Source organism: Bos mutus, chromosome 21 (genome assembly GCF_027580195.1).
Source record: "Bos mutus isolate GX-2022 chromosome 21, NWIPB_WYAK_1.1, whole genome shotgun sequence".
NCBI lineage: Eukaryota > Metazoa > Chordata > Mammalia > Artiodactyla > Bovidae > Bos > Bos mutus.
This window is the reverse complement of record NC_091637.1, coordinates 56,681,277-56,697,068: the sequence shown is the minus strand read 5'-3', so window position 1 is coordinate 56,697,068 and position 15,792 is coordinate 56,681,277. Positions and strand designations below refer to the sequence as shown.

At 42.5% G+C, this 15,792-nt stretch overlaps 1 protein-coding gene across 2 annotated transcripts in view; it reads right to left on the bottom strand.

Moving 5' to 3' along the window:
* Positions 1-14,831: 14,831 nt before the first annotated feature.
* The window catches only part of GOLGA5 (golgin A5), a 28,814-nt gene continuing 27,853 nt past the window's right edge, over positions 14,832-15,792 (bottom strand). For both annotated transcript variants that reach the window (XM_070357874.1, XM_005907627.3), the window contains exon 13: positions 14,832-15,301. In XM_070357874.1, coding sequence (XP_070213975.1) covers positions 15,221-15,301 — 81 coding nt within the window. In that variant the 3' untranslated portion in view covers positions 14,832-15,220. The remainder of the gene's footprint in view (positions 15,302-15,792) is intronic.

Sequence of the window (15,792 nt, the reverse complement as noted above, 5' to 3'; positions counted from 1 at the left end):
AAGTCACAGATATTTTGATATCATATTAATTGCTGCAGATAGCTTGAATTATTGTTTGTACTCATTCACTACTTTGACACAGTGGTGGGTTGTTTGGGGTCTTTTTGCTATACAGTAAGTCCTTGTTGGTTATCCATTTAAAATACAGCAATGTACACATGTCCATTCCAAACTCCCTAATTATCCTTTCCCCCAATCCTTCCGCCCCAGCAACTGTAAGTTCATTCTCCAAGTCTGTAAGTCTGTTTCTATTTTGTAAGCAAGTTCATTTATATAATTTCTTTTTAGATTTCACATATAAGGGATGTTATATGGTATTTCTCCTTCTCTGACTTATTTCACTCAGCATGACGCTCTCTAAGTCCGTCCATGTTGCTGCAAATGGCATTATTTCACTCTTATTAATAGCTGAGTAATACTCCATTGTAAATATGTACCACATCTTCTTTATCCATTCCTCTGTTGATGGGCATTTAGGTTGCTTCCATGTCTTGGCTATTGTAAACAATGCTCCAATGAATGTTGGAATGCATGTATCCTTCGGATCATGTTTCTCTCTGGATATATGCCCAGGAGTGGGATTGCAGGGTCATATGGTAGCTCTAGTTTTTTAAAGAATCTCCATACTGCTCTCCACAGTGGCTGTACCAATTTACATTCCCACCAACAGTGTAGGAGGGTTCCCTTCTCTCCATGCCCTCTCCAGCATTTATTGTTTGTGGGTATTTTTTTGATGATAGCCATTCTGGCTGGTTTGAGGTGATATCTCATTGTAGTTTTGATTTGGATTTCTGTAATAATTAGCAATGTTGAACATCTTTTCATGTGCCTGTTGGCCATATGTACATCTTTGGAGAAATGTTTATTTGGGTCTTCTGCTCATTTTTTGAGTGGGTTGTCTGTTTTGATGTTGCTAAGTGTCGTGAGCTGTTTGTAAATTTTAGAGACTAATCCACTGTCAGTCACAGCATTTGCAAATGTTTTTCCCAATCTGTGGGCTGTCTTCTCATTTTGTTTATTGTTTTCTTTGATGTGCAAAAGCTTTTGAGTTTAAGTAGGTCCCATTTGTTTATTTTTGTTTTATTTCCATTATTCTGGGAAATTGACCAAAAAAAGATACTGCTGTGATTTATGCCTATGCCTAGGTGCTCTGCCTATGTTTTCATCTAGGAGTTTTATAGTATCCGGTCTCACATTTAGGTCTTTAATCCACATTTTAAAAGAATGTTTGGCTGCACTGCATAGCATGCAGGATGTTAGCTCCCCGACCCGGAATCAAAGCCATGCCCCTTGCTGTGGAATCACAGTCTTAACCACTAGACCACTACAGAAGTTCTGAAACAATGGTGGCATTAAAGGTAGACTATGTTGCATGTGATCAAAGCCTTTCTGTCTATAGAGGCTTGGTTGGAAGCAGCTGGCCTATTGCTGGATGACTTTTGTTGTTCAGTCACTCAGTCATGTCCAACTCTTTGCGACCCCATGAACTGCAGCACATCAGGCTTCCCTGTCCTTCACCATCTCCCAGAGCTTGCTCAAACTCATATCCATTGAGTTGGTGATGCCACCGAACCATCTTGTCCTCTGTCATCCCCTTCTCCTCCTGCCTTCAATCTTTCCCAGCATCAGGGTCTTTTCTAATGAGTCAGCTCTTCCTATTAAAATGGCCTGATTTTATACAACACATTCAAATAATAAACATGAAAAACATCCTACTGGATTATATTCAGCCTAACCAGTAATCAAATGAATAGAAAACCAACGAGATATCATGCTCTCCATCAGATTTAAAGAACTGCTCTCTCTTTTTTAGATTTTTTTTTTAATGTGGACCATTTTTAAAGTCTCTATTGAATTTGGTAAGATGTTTAATGTTTTGGTTTTTTGACTGACAGGCATGTGGGACCTTCACTCCCCAACCAGGGGTGGAACCTGCACCCCCTGCATTGGAAGGGGAAGTCCTAACCACTGGACTGCCAGGGAAGTCCCCCTCTTTCCTATTCTAATACTTGCTGCAGGTGAGAGTGCGCTAAGAATCTGATCCACTGCTAGCAGGCGGCAAGCTGGCCACCGTCTCTCTGGAGGGTACTTGGGCGATTTGCAAAGCGAGTCTGAAAAGTGCCTCTCCCTGTAACCCAGTGACTCCCCTCTGGGGTATGTCCTCAGTCACTCATTCTTAGTTCAAAAAATGTATTTGTGTCCAAGTTGTTTCATCACAGTGTTATTTTGAATAGTGAAAGATTTTTTCTCTTCAAAGTACCCAGTATTAATGGAATAGTTAAATGGTAATACAACCATTACTGGAAATATTATGCGGATGTTGTTGCTCAGTCACTAAGTTGCGTCTGAGTCTTCGTGACCCCATGGACTGCAGTACCCCAGGCTTCCCTGTCCTTCACCATTTCCCAGAGCTTGCTCAAACTCATGTCCATTGAGTTGGTGATGCCATCCAACCATCTCATCCTCTGTCATCCCCTTCTCCATCTGTCTTCCATCTTTTCCAGCATCAGAGTCTTTTCCACAGCGAGTCAGCTCTTCACATCAGGTGGCCAAAGCATTGGAGCTTCAGCTTCAGCATCAGTTCTTCTAGTGAATATTCAGAGTTGATTTCCTTTAGGATTGACTAATCTTCTTGCAGTCTGAGGGACTTTCAAAAGTCTTCTCCAGCACTGCTATTCAAAAGCATTGAATTGGTGTTCAGCCTTCTTTATGGTCCAACTCTCACATCCATACATGACCATTGGAAACACCATAGCTTTGAGTATATGGACCTTTGTCAGTAAAGTAATGTCTCTGCTTTTTAATATGCTGTCTAGGTTTGTCATAGCTGTTCTTCCAAGGAGCAAACCTCTTTTAATTTCATGGCTGCAGTCACTGTCCTCAGTGACTTTGGAGCCCAAGAAAATAAAGTTTGCCACTCTTTTCATTTTTTTCCCTATTTGCCATAAAGTGATGGGACCATGATCTTAGCTTTTTGAATGTTGAGTTTAAGCCAGCCTTTTCACCCTCATCAAGAGGCTCTTTAGTTCCTCTTTGCTTCCTGCCATTAGGGTTAACAACTTGAAAAATTGTCTCGGAGGTCTTAATGTTGAGATCTTGGTTTCTATCATTCTCCTTAAAAAGGAACGCTTTTTGCAGAAATGACTGATTCCAGGTCAAGGGCAGGGAATGTTCCGTGTTAGACTGGAACATCTTGGCATGCCGGAAAGCAAAGATGTGCTCCAAGATGAAGGGGACAGGTGGAAAGGACATGGGAATTGGCTTGGAGGGGCTCCCACTGGCCAAACCTGGGGCAGTTTAAATATCAACAAGAATGACAACATTGGATTTTAACACTTTTTTAGAAAAAGGAATTCATAAGTATACAGTAATAGTATTTAAAAAAGTGTGGGGAAAAAAAGATCAGCACACAATGGTATGAAAAATGGTGATATATTAATAAAATATAATATAATAATATATAATATAATAAACTAATATAATAATTCAGGTAAGGATTGCCAGTGCATTCCTTTTTGCTTGGTCTTTTCTTTTTGTCAGTGCATTCTATAACTACTGAAAGTTTGTTGGGGAATAAGATCTTTGCATGGTCTGACGTATCACTCCACCAAATACCTATTAACAACAACAAAAAAAGGCAAAATACGCTTTTATGATGGAGAGACCTGTCAGGAAACATTTTAACTAAGTGATCAAACTTAGCATCACTGACAATTGGTGCCTCCTGAACTGATATATTGACCTGACATCATCTGCTTAAGAATTCCTCCCTGAAATGTTAAACCTGAATCCAATTGGGAAGAAACATACATCTATGTTGTAGGTCCTTCGACAAGAAAACCATGCCACTCTCTTCAAGATATCAGTGCAAGAAGGACCAAAGGATAGGACAGGACAGGGGGCTGTTCCAGATTAAAGGGACTGGGGGACTTGGGTAATTCTGTGCAAGGTTGGATTGGATCTTGGATCCTGAATCAGGAAAAAATTTTAAACAGCTTACAAAGAACATGTTTCAGACTATTATAAACATATGGACTGGATATTAAATAATATCCTTGCGCAGTGCTAAATTTATTGGCTGTGTTAATGGTGGTGGTGGTGTAGTCACTTAGTCATGTCTGACTCTTTGGGACCCCATGGACTGCAGCAGGCCAAGCTCATCTGTCCTTCACTATCTCCCAGAGTTTGCTCAAATTCATGTCCATTGTGTTGGTGATGCCATCAGATCATCTCATCCTCTGCTGCCCAATTCTCCTTTTGCCTTCAATCTTTCCCAGCATCATGGTCTTTTCCAGGGAGCTGGCTCTTGGCATCAAGTGGGTGAACCTTTAGATTTTCCTTTTACCAGTTTGAACTGGTACCTGTTGCTCGCAACCAAGGAGTCCTAGCCCTGCGCTCTGGAAATGCATAGATGAGGTGTATTTCTTTCCTATCACTGTGTAACAAATTACCACAATTCTAGCACCTTCAGACAATATGCATTTATTATCCCCAAATGTCTGTGGTTCAGGAGTCTGGGTACAATTAGCTGGGCTCTGTTCTGGATCTTACAAGGCTATAATTAGGATGTTGGCCAGGCTAATTGGGAGGCTTGACTGGGGAAGAATCTGCTTCCAAGTCTGTGCAAGCTGTGAGCGGGATTCATTTCCTTGCAGTTGTATTATCTAGGACCTGGCTTTTTGCTGGCTGTTAGCTGGGAGGCTGCCATCAGGTCCCAAAGGTTATGCACTGTCTGTTAACACATGGGCTTCTCAATACAGACACTCGCCTCATCAAGACAACAAGGAGAATCCAGTCTGCTAAAATGGAATCTTACATAATGTAGTGTAATCATGAGGCTGACACATCCAACCGTCTTTGCCTTATCATGTAACCAAATCAAGGGATGGACATACTATTACACTTGCTATATTCTATTTGTTAGAAGCTAGTCATGGATCCCATCTGTACTCACGAGAAGAGAATTACACAAAGGCATGGGCACCAGGAGACAGGAAATCATTGGTCAACTTACGGTCTGTCTGCCACAAAAGGAATGAGAAGAATCCATTCTAAAACTGCCACACTGGGACTTTCCTGGAGGTCGGGTGGTTGAGACTCTGTGCTTCCCTCACAGGGGGCTTGGGTTTGATCCCTCGTGGAGAAACGTAAGATTCTGCATGCCACATGCTGTGGCCAAAATAAAATAAAATAAATAGATACAAGTGCCACACCTCCCCTTGCCCACCACTAAATCCTCATTCACTGAGGATTTACAAGTGAGCAGTCGGAATCATTCCCTCCTTATTTAAGAGGAGTTATCCTTGGGAAGTGGCTGGATGGCAAAGTGCTAAAAATGCATTAGAGCTTTTTGCTCTGTGTAGGGTATTGCTTTGGGCTTCCCTGGTGGCTCAGATGGTAAAGAATCTGCCCGCAATGCAGGAGACCTGGGTTCAGTCCCTGGGTCTGGAAGATCCCCTGGAGAAGGAAATGGCCACTCCAGTATTCTTGCCTGGGAAATCTCACAGACAGAATTGTTTGGTGAGCTATAGTCCATAGGGTTGCAAAGAGTTGGACGTGACTGAGCAACACACACACACACGGTATTGCTTATAATTTTTATAATGAGCATGTAGTATATATTAGAAATACGATTAAAATTGAAAATTGTATATAGGGTGTAAATTCCACTATAAGCTGTTTTTCTCCACTTCTGGACCACTCCATGTACATACACATACACAATGGAAAAAAAAAAGACTGGAAGGAAACGCCCAAATGTGAAGACTTACTTGTTTAGAGTCGTGGGTCTATGGATAAATGATACCCTCTTCTTTACACTTTTCTGTATTTTTTACAACAGCAATATTACTCTAATAATCAGATTAAAAAAAAACAATAAGTGATTGGAAATGTTTTTTAGGTCCAATATTCTGACTAAAAATAAAGCAAACCCTCTTGTTTACCTTCTACAGAAGGGTAATTTCCTGCTGGGGCGGCTGGTGGAGCGTCTGCTTCTAGATCTCAACGGAAGAAATCAGATGGCAGCGGGGAACACACACCTGCTTCCTCTCAAGCTGATAAAGAACAATTAACTCTCATCAGAATATCTGGCTTTGGCCCAGGACTAAGCGTTATTTGAAAAAAAATATGGCAGGTTTTCTCCAGCGACTAAAAGCTACTGGAAGGTTCTAGCCACGATGAGAAATAGGAGCCTGGGTGCCAGACAGATCTGGTGAGTTGACATGTTCAGTAATCAAATAGCCCAAGTCCATCATGATACGAAAACAAACACAAGTTTGATCTCATTTTTGTACCTAATCGGAGGACCTTGATGGGTCTCCTAATCTGTTTGCTTGTTTGTAAATTTAAAATTATGAAGAGCTTCCAATGGACCAAAGACCACACCTGAAGTCAAAACATATAAACAAAACACAGACTCCCAAATTTAGGTTTACCAAGCTTACTGTAGCCAAGGAGGAGGTGTCCTCAGGAGTGTCCCAGCAGGGGAGATGAAAGGGGCTTCTTCTAGGGTTTGCGTTCAATGATTCAGAGGTATGTTAATCAGGGGCCTCCTCTGGGTTTGTGTGTGTGTGTGTATGTGTGTGCACGCTTAGTCGTGCCCTTCTGTTTGCAATCCCATGGGCTGTGGCCTGCCAGGCCCCTCTATCCATGAAGTTTTCCAGGCCAGAACACTGGAGTGGGCCACCCTTTGTTGAATGCTGACGAGAAGCAGGGGCAACTGGGTGACTGAGTACTTAAGTGATTGTCATCTAAAAGGAGATTCAGTGGGGCTTGAGTTGTTATTGGTTGAAACAGCAGCAATTTCTCAGAAAGGAGGAATGCATGTCAGAGAGTGTATTGGGGTGTTTAGGAATTTGGGGGCTGACCAGAGTGACTTTGCCAATGTCCCGTTCTCAGCATGGTTCATGTTTGGCTGGGAACATGGCTGACTGGATGTCAGTAGGGCTGTTTTCCATTTTCTCAGTCCCATCCATCTTTAAACTAAACAGCATCTGATTAAAAAAAAAAAAAAAACGAACATTTGTATACACTTTCAACTTAGAAAATGCTCTTTTACCTGGGGGAAATTCTTTGTGTTTCTCTTCAGCTTCTCTATTCTTAAAGATGAGGACACTGAAGATCATAAACGTTTAGTGCCTGGCCCAGTTCAGCTGATTTAAGCAAACCAGAAAGTAGAAGCGTCCAGCCTTAGGCTTATACTTTTCTGCCACCCATCACTGTTCCTCATTAGTCCTGGTTGTCTGTTCATTCCAGAAGGATGGAGTGATGGAAAGTGAAGAGACAGTTCAAGTCAACATCAGTATTATGCTTAGGGAACTACTGGGCTATTGGAGTTCACAACCAGGGAAGGACACTGTCTTAGTGGTCTATTGCTGCTGTAACAAATTACTAGAAACTTAGTGCCTAAAAGCAACACAAATTTACTCTCTTATAGTCTTGGAGGTCAGAAGTGTGAAGTGGGTCTCATTGGGTCAAAATCAAGGTCTTGGCAGGGCTTTCTTCCTTAGTAGAGACTCAAGGGAAGAATCTGTCTCCTCGCCTTTTCTAGCTTCTAGAGACTGCCTGCATTCTTTGATTCATGGCCCCTTCCTCCATCTTCAAAGCCAGCAATTCAGTCCTTCTGCCTTCTGCTTCTGACATGACATCTCTGACTCTGCTGCTTTCTTCTTCCATCTTTTAAGGGCCCTTATGTTTACACCCAGGCACAGCTGGTTAAGATAATCTTCTTTTGTTATGATCCTTAATCACATCTGCAATGTCCCTTTTGCCATAACATATTTATACGTTTCGGGAATTAAGACATGGACGTGCTTTACAGGGGGCCGTTATTCTGCCTGCTAGAGACACCCAGCCTGGTGTATTTTTTTTCTGGGGAGGGGAAGGGAGGAACTCTGACTTAATAGAGAAAAGGGCATGTAAACTGACAGCAGGAAAGGCCAGGAACCAAGAAGGGAAGTGTCCTAAGCGTAGAGGAGGTCTGGAGGTGAAGAAAAAGCAGGATACGTTGGTAGCTCCATTAGTCATCTACTGCTGAGTCATGATGAGGTTAACAACCAACCTCCAGAATCTCAGGAGCTCACAAAAGCCAAGTTGTACTTTTTGTTCAAGCTCTGTGTCCATTGTGGACACGTGCCATGTTTTGGCTCTGCTCCATGTCCTCTTCATTCTAGGATCTAGACCAAAGAACTAGCCCCTGTCTAGAATATGTTGGGCTCATCGTGGAGGAACAAGTTGGGGGGGTAAAACTACAAGATGATACTTAAAGCTTGGGAATGGCTCATGTCCCTTCCACTCACATTTCACCAACCAAATCAAGTCAGGTTATGTGGCCAAGGCTGACATTAGCGGGACAGGAAATTAAATCTTCCCATAGGAAAAGACAGTGAATAATCAGAACAGCAATTGACTAGAACAGTACAAGACTGGAGGGTCATAGACGATGTGGGGGGTGACTTGAAGTTCATGAGGTAGTGAAGGCAGATCATGCATGACTTCAAAATACAGTTTCCTTAGTTAGAATGTAGGCTTCACGAGGGCAGGACCTAGGTTGCTTTATCTTTCTAGTCCAGAATTCCTCAACCTTTTTTTTCATTATTACTCTGCACCCCAATAAAATCTTAATGTCACAGATATACTGTTACATACTGCATGTATGTTCTTCAGTAGCTAAGTTGTGCCTGACTCTTTGCGACCCTGTGGACTGCAGCATGCCAAGTTTCCCTGTCCTTCACTATCTCCTGGAGTTTGCTCGAACTCATGTGCATTGAGTCAGTGATGCCATCCAACCATCTCATCCTCTGTTGCCCCCTGGAGAAGGGAATGGCAAACCACTCCAGTATTCTTGCCTGAGAACCCTATGAACAGTAGAAAAGGCAAAAACATGACACTAGAAGACGAGTCCTCCAGGCCAGTAGGTGTCCAATATTCCCAACGCTACTGGGGAAGAGCAGAGAAATAGCTCCAGAAAGAATGAAGAGCCTGGGTCAAAGTGGAAATGACACTCTGTTGTGGATGTGCCTTGGGGTGAAAGTAAAGTCCAGTGCTGTAAAGAACAGTATTGCCTGGGAACCTGGAATATTAGGTCCATGAATCAAGATAAATTGGATGTGGTCAAGCAGGAGATGGCAAGAGTAAACATCAACATTTTAGGAATCAGTGAACTAAGATTAAAAAAAAACTGCATGTATATCTGAGCTTTATATATAAAAACAATATTTTTCCCCACCTAAGAATCAATTTTCACCCCCTTGGAGGTGATATCAATCCATGTTGAGTACGCATATTCTAGCCCCAATTACATTTAATGTTTTAATTAACTAATTATTATTATTATTTTGGCTGCGTGGTGTCTTCATTGCTTTAGTTGCAGCAAGCGGGGCCTCCTCTCTAGTAGGGGTGGACGGGCTTCTCTTGGGCAGCACAGGCTCCAGGTGCTTGGGCTTCAGCAGTTATGGTGCATGAGCTTAGTTGCTCAAAGCAAGTGAGATCTTCCCGAACCAAGGATCAAACCTGTGTCCCCTGCATTGGCAGGTGGATTCTCACCCACTGTACCACCAGGGAAGTCCAGGTTTTAATTAAATCTTGATTTCAGTTGACTTAAGCTACATTTGTGAATTAAAGCAAATTGCTAGTAGTTGATAGGTCTATATACATCAATCTTATTACTTTGTGTGAACTCAGTTTAACTAGCGCGACCAAGAAAGAAGTTCATCAGCTAAAGAGGAGAGGTCTGATGGAGTAGAGAGGAAACTTGACATTAGTAAAGAAGAAGAAAAGTTATGACCAACCTAGATAGCATATTGAAAAGCAGAGACATTACTTTGCCAACAAAGGTCCGTCTAGTCAAGGCTATGGTTTTTCCAGTGGTCATTTATGGATGTGAGAGTTGGATTGTGAAGAAAGCTAAGCACCGAAGAATTGATGTTTTGAACTGTGGTGCTAGAGAAGACTCTTGAGAGTCCCTTGGGCTGCAAGGAGATCCAACCAGTCCATCCTAAAGGAGATCAGTCTTGGGTGTTCATTGGAAGGAATGATGCTAAAGCTGAAACTCCAATACTTTGGCCACTTCATGCGAAGAGTTGACTCATTGGAAAAGACTGATGCTGGGAGGGATTGGGGGCAGGAGGAGAAGGGGACGACAGAGGATGAGATGGCTGGATGGCATCACTGACTCGATGGACGTTAGTTTGAGTGAACTCCGGGAGTTGGTGACGGACAGGGAGGCCTGGCGTGCTGCAGTTCATGGGGTCTCAAAGAGTTGGACACGACTAACTGAACTGAACTAAAAGGTATCTACATGTTGCTTGGCAGAACTTTCAAAAACTCAATCTAAATATCTTCTTGCTATCAGAAGTCTTCTCCACTACAAGCAGCCTTGCCTGTTTTTGGGGGGAGAGTCATTAAGCATGAATGAATTTTCCCTGACGATTAAAGGTCTTGACTGTGAACATCTAGGATTAGCAGTACCCGCCGGTCACCTTTTGCTTTTGTATTTTAAACTCGTATGGCTTTTCTTTCTTTGTGAAAACGCTGACAAGCTGCCCAGTCTAAATCCTCACTTCTAGCAACATACCTGGCTGGTTAGTTTCTGTTCTTTGCTCGTTTTGGAAACTAGAGATGCGGCGTGAACGGGGCAGATGCTAGTGAAGGCCCATGGAGCTCTAAAGGAGTTATATATTAGTTTAGTATTTTGCCTAAATGTCAGTGAAGTTCAGTGAGCAACTGAAGGCCGACTCTATGTCAGGCACTGCTCTAGGCATTAAGGATATAATAGTGGATACAAAAGATAATATCTTTGGGAATTCCCTGGTAGTCCAGTGGTTAGGGCTCTGTGCTTTCACCACCAAGCGCACAGGTTCAGTCTGTGGTTGGAGAGCTAAGATCCCACAAGATGTGTGGTGCAGTCAAAAGAATAATGGCTTTGTCCTCACAGGATCAGAAATGTCATTTTATGAGTTCTGATAGCATCAGAGAGGTAATACCGGACAGTGAACTGTGCTAAGGCTGGTTGATCAACGGATGGGAGACATTTGCCTTCAGACATGAAGGGCTCTGCTCTTGGATTCCACTTTTCTCTTTGTCCTTGAACTGAGACGAGGCATCAATTATGAATGTGGAGACCAAGGAGTTATGTTGGAAGGTACCAATTCTTTGACTTGGTATTCTCTGTAACTGCTCAGGAGAATCACCCCTGCCTGTTCAGGCTGTCCTCGCTTCAGCAAATTTAGCATTTGCATGTGGAACAACTGTGATCTGCAGATTTCTTTGTTTAACGTATTTATTTACTTATTGGGCTGCACTGGGTCTTAGTCGCGGCACGTGGGAGCAATAGCTGTGGCATGCAAGCTCTTAGTTTGGCATGTAGGATCTAGCTCCCTGACCAGGGATGGAGCCCAACGCCCTGCACTGGGAGCATGGAGTCCTAGCCTCTGGGCCACTAAGGAAGTCCCGGTAAGTCTGTAGATTTCTAAAACATAAGATTTTTAAAGCTTTTCCTTGTTTAAATAAGGCAGTACTTCAGGGGCAGAGGGGCTACTGAGGAGAAACTAAGTGGGATTTCAACGTCCTTACGTGGGTCTACAGGTCTCTATCCCACACTGACCCCCACCCCCACATCCCCTCACTGTGTCCAGCCACTCCAGCCTCCTGCCCCTTCTGTTCCTTGCTTGCACCAAGCACATTCCTCTTAGAGGGGGTTGCACTTAAAGTGCTCCACTTTGCATGGCCTGTAACCTTCTTCAAGCCCTGCACCAGCGTTACTCCTGGAGGGAGGACTTCCCTCCACCTTTCCCATCTCCCTCTATGCCTTTGTCTCATTTTATTTTTAATCACAGCATTTAACTCTGAGTGACAAGTTATGCATACGTTTGTGGTCTTCCCACCCTCACTCAAAGGTAAGCTCCACGAAGGCAGGACTTTTGTTCACCGCTCTATTCCCAGTTCCTAGAAGGGGCCAGCACAAGGAGCACGTAATCTGACCTATCTCGTGATGGCTTAAAAGTATTTCACCACCACTTTTTTCCTTTGAGACATCTTCTACAAATGAGGTTTCTGTAGGTAATACCCTTGACAAACAAGTGTTCGTACAAAAAAGAACATTTCATTTGAGGTGTTTGTGTTGGAGTCTGTGTCTGAAGACAGACCCCACGTTAGAACTGTGGAAGTTCAGAACCATTCAATGCACAGTCTCCTCACTCAGCAAAGAGTTCCTAGGAATACGAGCCTTACTGTGTTCAGAATAACCGCTAAGACGATACTGTCATTTCTTTCTTCTGACCAATCACAAACTGAAGTGCTTCAGGCCATCAGGTCCTTCGGCTTCACCCATTCTGTCCTACTTCCATCCAGACCCAGATGCCCATATGGGCCTTTTCCAATACAGCTGTCCTCCTGCAGTAGAGAGCTGGAGCCCAGCGAGGCATACTCACGTGGGTTGGATTTTCCCCTCCAGGGTGAGTTGTATGTTGTTGCTGTTCAGTTGCTAAGTCGTTCTGACTCTTTCCGACTCTTTGTGACCCCATGGACTGTAGCATACCAGACATCCCTGTCCTTCATTGTCTCCCAGAGTTTGCTCAAACGCATTCCATTAAGTCGGTGATGACACCCAACCATCTCATCCTCTGCTGCCCCCTTCTCCTTTTGCCTTCAGTCTTTCCCAGCATCAGGGTCTTCTCCAGAGAGCCAGCTCTTTGCATCAGGTGGCCAAAGTACTGGAGCTTCTGCTTCAGCATCAGTCCTTCCAATGAATATTCAGGGTTGATTTCCTTTAGGATGGACTGGTTTGGTCCCTTGCAGTCCAAGGGACTCTCAAGAGTCTTCTCCAGCACAATTTGGAAGCATCAGTTCTTCAATGCTCAGCTTTTTTTATGGTCTAACTTTTACATTTGTACTGGAAAAGTCATAGCTTTGACTATACATAAGTCTTTCTAAATGAAGGCTAGACTGTCCAGCCCCAGATTTTATTCCCTTATTGGGGCTATAAAACTAACCAGGGTAGACCTAGTTCCACACTTGAACGAAACCCATACTTTTCCTTTGAAGTTTTTGTTCTGCAGCAAGAGAAATGGTGGGTTTTAGCAAGCATGAAGTCTAGAGCAAGGGAAATTTCCTTATAATAAGAAAATAATCCTATTTTCCAACTGACAGCCATAACACAAAGCAGTACATTGAGAAGGCAAAAAAATTCAGCTCTCACACAACGCTTTTAAGTAGGTCAAGGAGGTTTTGTGTTATCTGAGGATAAGTGAGTGGAAGACTTTTAAAAATCCCCTAGTGTGTTAGTGGTCAAGAATACTGAAACTGAAACTCAATTAAAGATTTAAGCAACTGCAGAAAAATAATCTCGGAAACACTTTGTCAAACTATTTCCAAAGCCAAGAATGTGTAAAAACTCAACAAAAGATTTAGAGCTGCCCCAACAAAAGCCAGGAGGACACGCGGAGACGGGAAGTCTGGCCATGAACGATGATGAAGCATGCGGCGTTTTCCACTTCAAGCATGTAACCTGGTTTTAATCTTTTTCCAGAAATGTTTCCAAATTAGAAGAGGAAAAAAAAAAAAACTTTAAAAGATATTAATAAGTCTAAACTGTACTCTGACATCAGACTTGACTTTCCAGCTCAGACTGATAGGCTATGACATCTGAATAAGAACCAGGACATATAGATTTAATAACACACCTCTACCCCACCCTCCAAAATCTCATATCCACTTTTAGATGGCATGGAACTCTTTTTTATTCATGGTTGGGAAAAAAGCCTGAATACACCTAACATGACCTTTAAAACTTCATTCTGATAAAAAATAAGAAAATATCCACAGCTAGTATACCAAAACCTTTGAACAATTTATAGGACATTTAAAGTCATAGTATCAATATCATTAAGAATAGAACTGGTCAGGTTTTTGGTTAGGCACTGGCAGGCTACTGCAAAGGCAGTGACATTCCTGATAGGAAGCACTATACCTGTGCCCAGCCCAGGATCTCCATATGCTACTTACGTACAAAGAGAGACCACCAGTGCTGAGCGTGGACAAAATGAGAATTCAGACATGTACACAGGAAGAAAAGCCAAAACAGACATTATACTGGACTTCAGGCAAAGAGAATGTCCCTTTTTAAAGAATAATTTGATACCGTCTCTGCACTGGAGTATTTTAAAAATGCAATGGTGTTAAACCAAATTTGATGGATGTCCCAAGCTAAACCAAGATACAGAATGGAGAAAAGGAAAAGGGGTGGAGGAAGACAATGGATGAGGGGCGGGACTAGGGGGAAGGGATAGTTAGGGAGTTGGGGATCGACATGTACATACCACTATATTCAAAATGGATAACCGATAAGGTCCTACTGTGTAGCACAGGGAGCTCTGCTTTGTGCCATGTGGCAGGCTGGATGGGAGGGGAATTTGGGGGAGAATGGACACATGTATATGTATGGATGTCCCTTTGCTATCCCCTGAAACTGTCACCACACTGTTGATTGGCAAAAAAAAAAAAAAAAAAAGTTTAAAAAGAAACTATTTTCTTTTTAAAAAGAAAAATAAAAGGAAGACAGCACGTGGGGTGGGGATAGGGAGGAAAGAGTATATAAACCACTAATGCAATTCCAAGTGACATTGGCTCTAATTTCTGGCTCTACTCATGAACGCCCATCTGGAAAGGTCTTGTTTAATGGGGATGAAAAACTATCATTTTGAAAAAGAAAAATGCACAGTCAATTTTATTCACATATTTATAAGAAGATTTATACCAATCAGGTCTTTAACATGTAAAAAGTAAATCTACATTTGCAAAATTAAATATATGAAAATACAAGGCAGACTGAATTATCAAAAGGAAAACATTTTATTTATATCACTAAATACAATTAGTTTCCCTGATTATAGTCCATAATGAGTGTCACCTAAAATACAGGAAGCCTGTACAGAGGCATCCAACCCCAGCATCTCTGTGTATACATATATACACCGTGCTGCTGACCTCAGAAAAAGCAGAGCTGAGCTTGCTAAATTATTTTTGTTTCAGAAACTCTTACCATTTGAAGGAAATCAGAGGAAAATTTGGGTAGCAGAGTACTTGTATAATAACTTAAAAAGTTCAATACTTGTAGTGATAAAATAATGTTGCACACCCCTCTCAGGAATTTTAGGCAAGTGACCCTTCCGCAGACCCCAAGTCTGGAGAAAGGTTGATCACTGAATCAAGCAGGCTCAGTTCATTTGCCACGCGGTTGGTCATGGTGCATTTCTGGCGTGTAAGTCAACAGAACAATCATGACCCAGAGGTGAAGCAAAGCCTAAAGAAAGAAAAAACAACCTACAGATTAGCCAATAAATCAACCTCCCCAAAGGCCCTCGTGCAGTGCACTGAGCGCAGGAGCGCGTCTCATGTGTCTCCGTATCCCTGCCCTTACTATGTCTGCAACCCTGCAGGCACTTGGTACATGTTTACTGGAGAAACAAGGAAGATACAAACATACATTCAAGTGAGCTAATAAGTGCAATGAAGGGTGATAAAGAGCTACGATACCTACAGCATTCTCAGCCGAGAGGAGTAAAGTCGTGAACACACTCATAACACGCACATGTATACATAACTAACTGATCAGGGGATTAAAATACAGGGGAGATGGCCTGATTAAAAGTGCTAGATATACATGATGTTGGTTGGAAAGGGTCTCTGTTATAACGGTTATGGCTGCTATTTTGAGAGGGAGTTTAGCCATGATCTGTGAAGAGGAGATGGGAATAATGTGTCAGGTTTCAGAGGCTGACTCAGGGTCCAGCA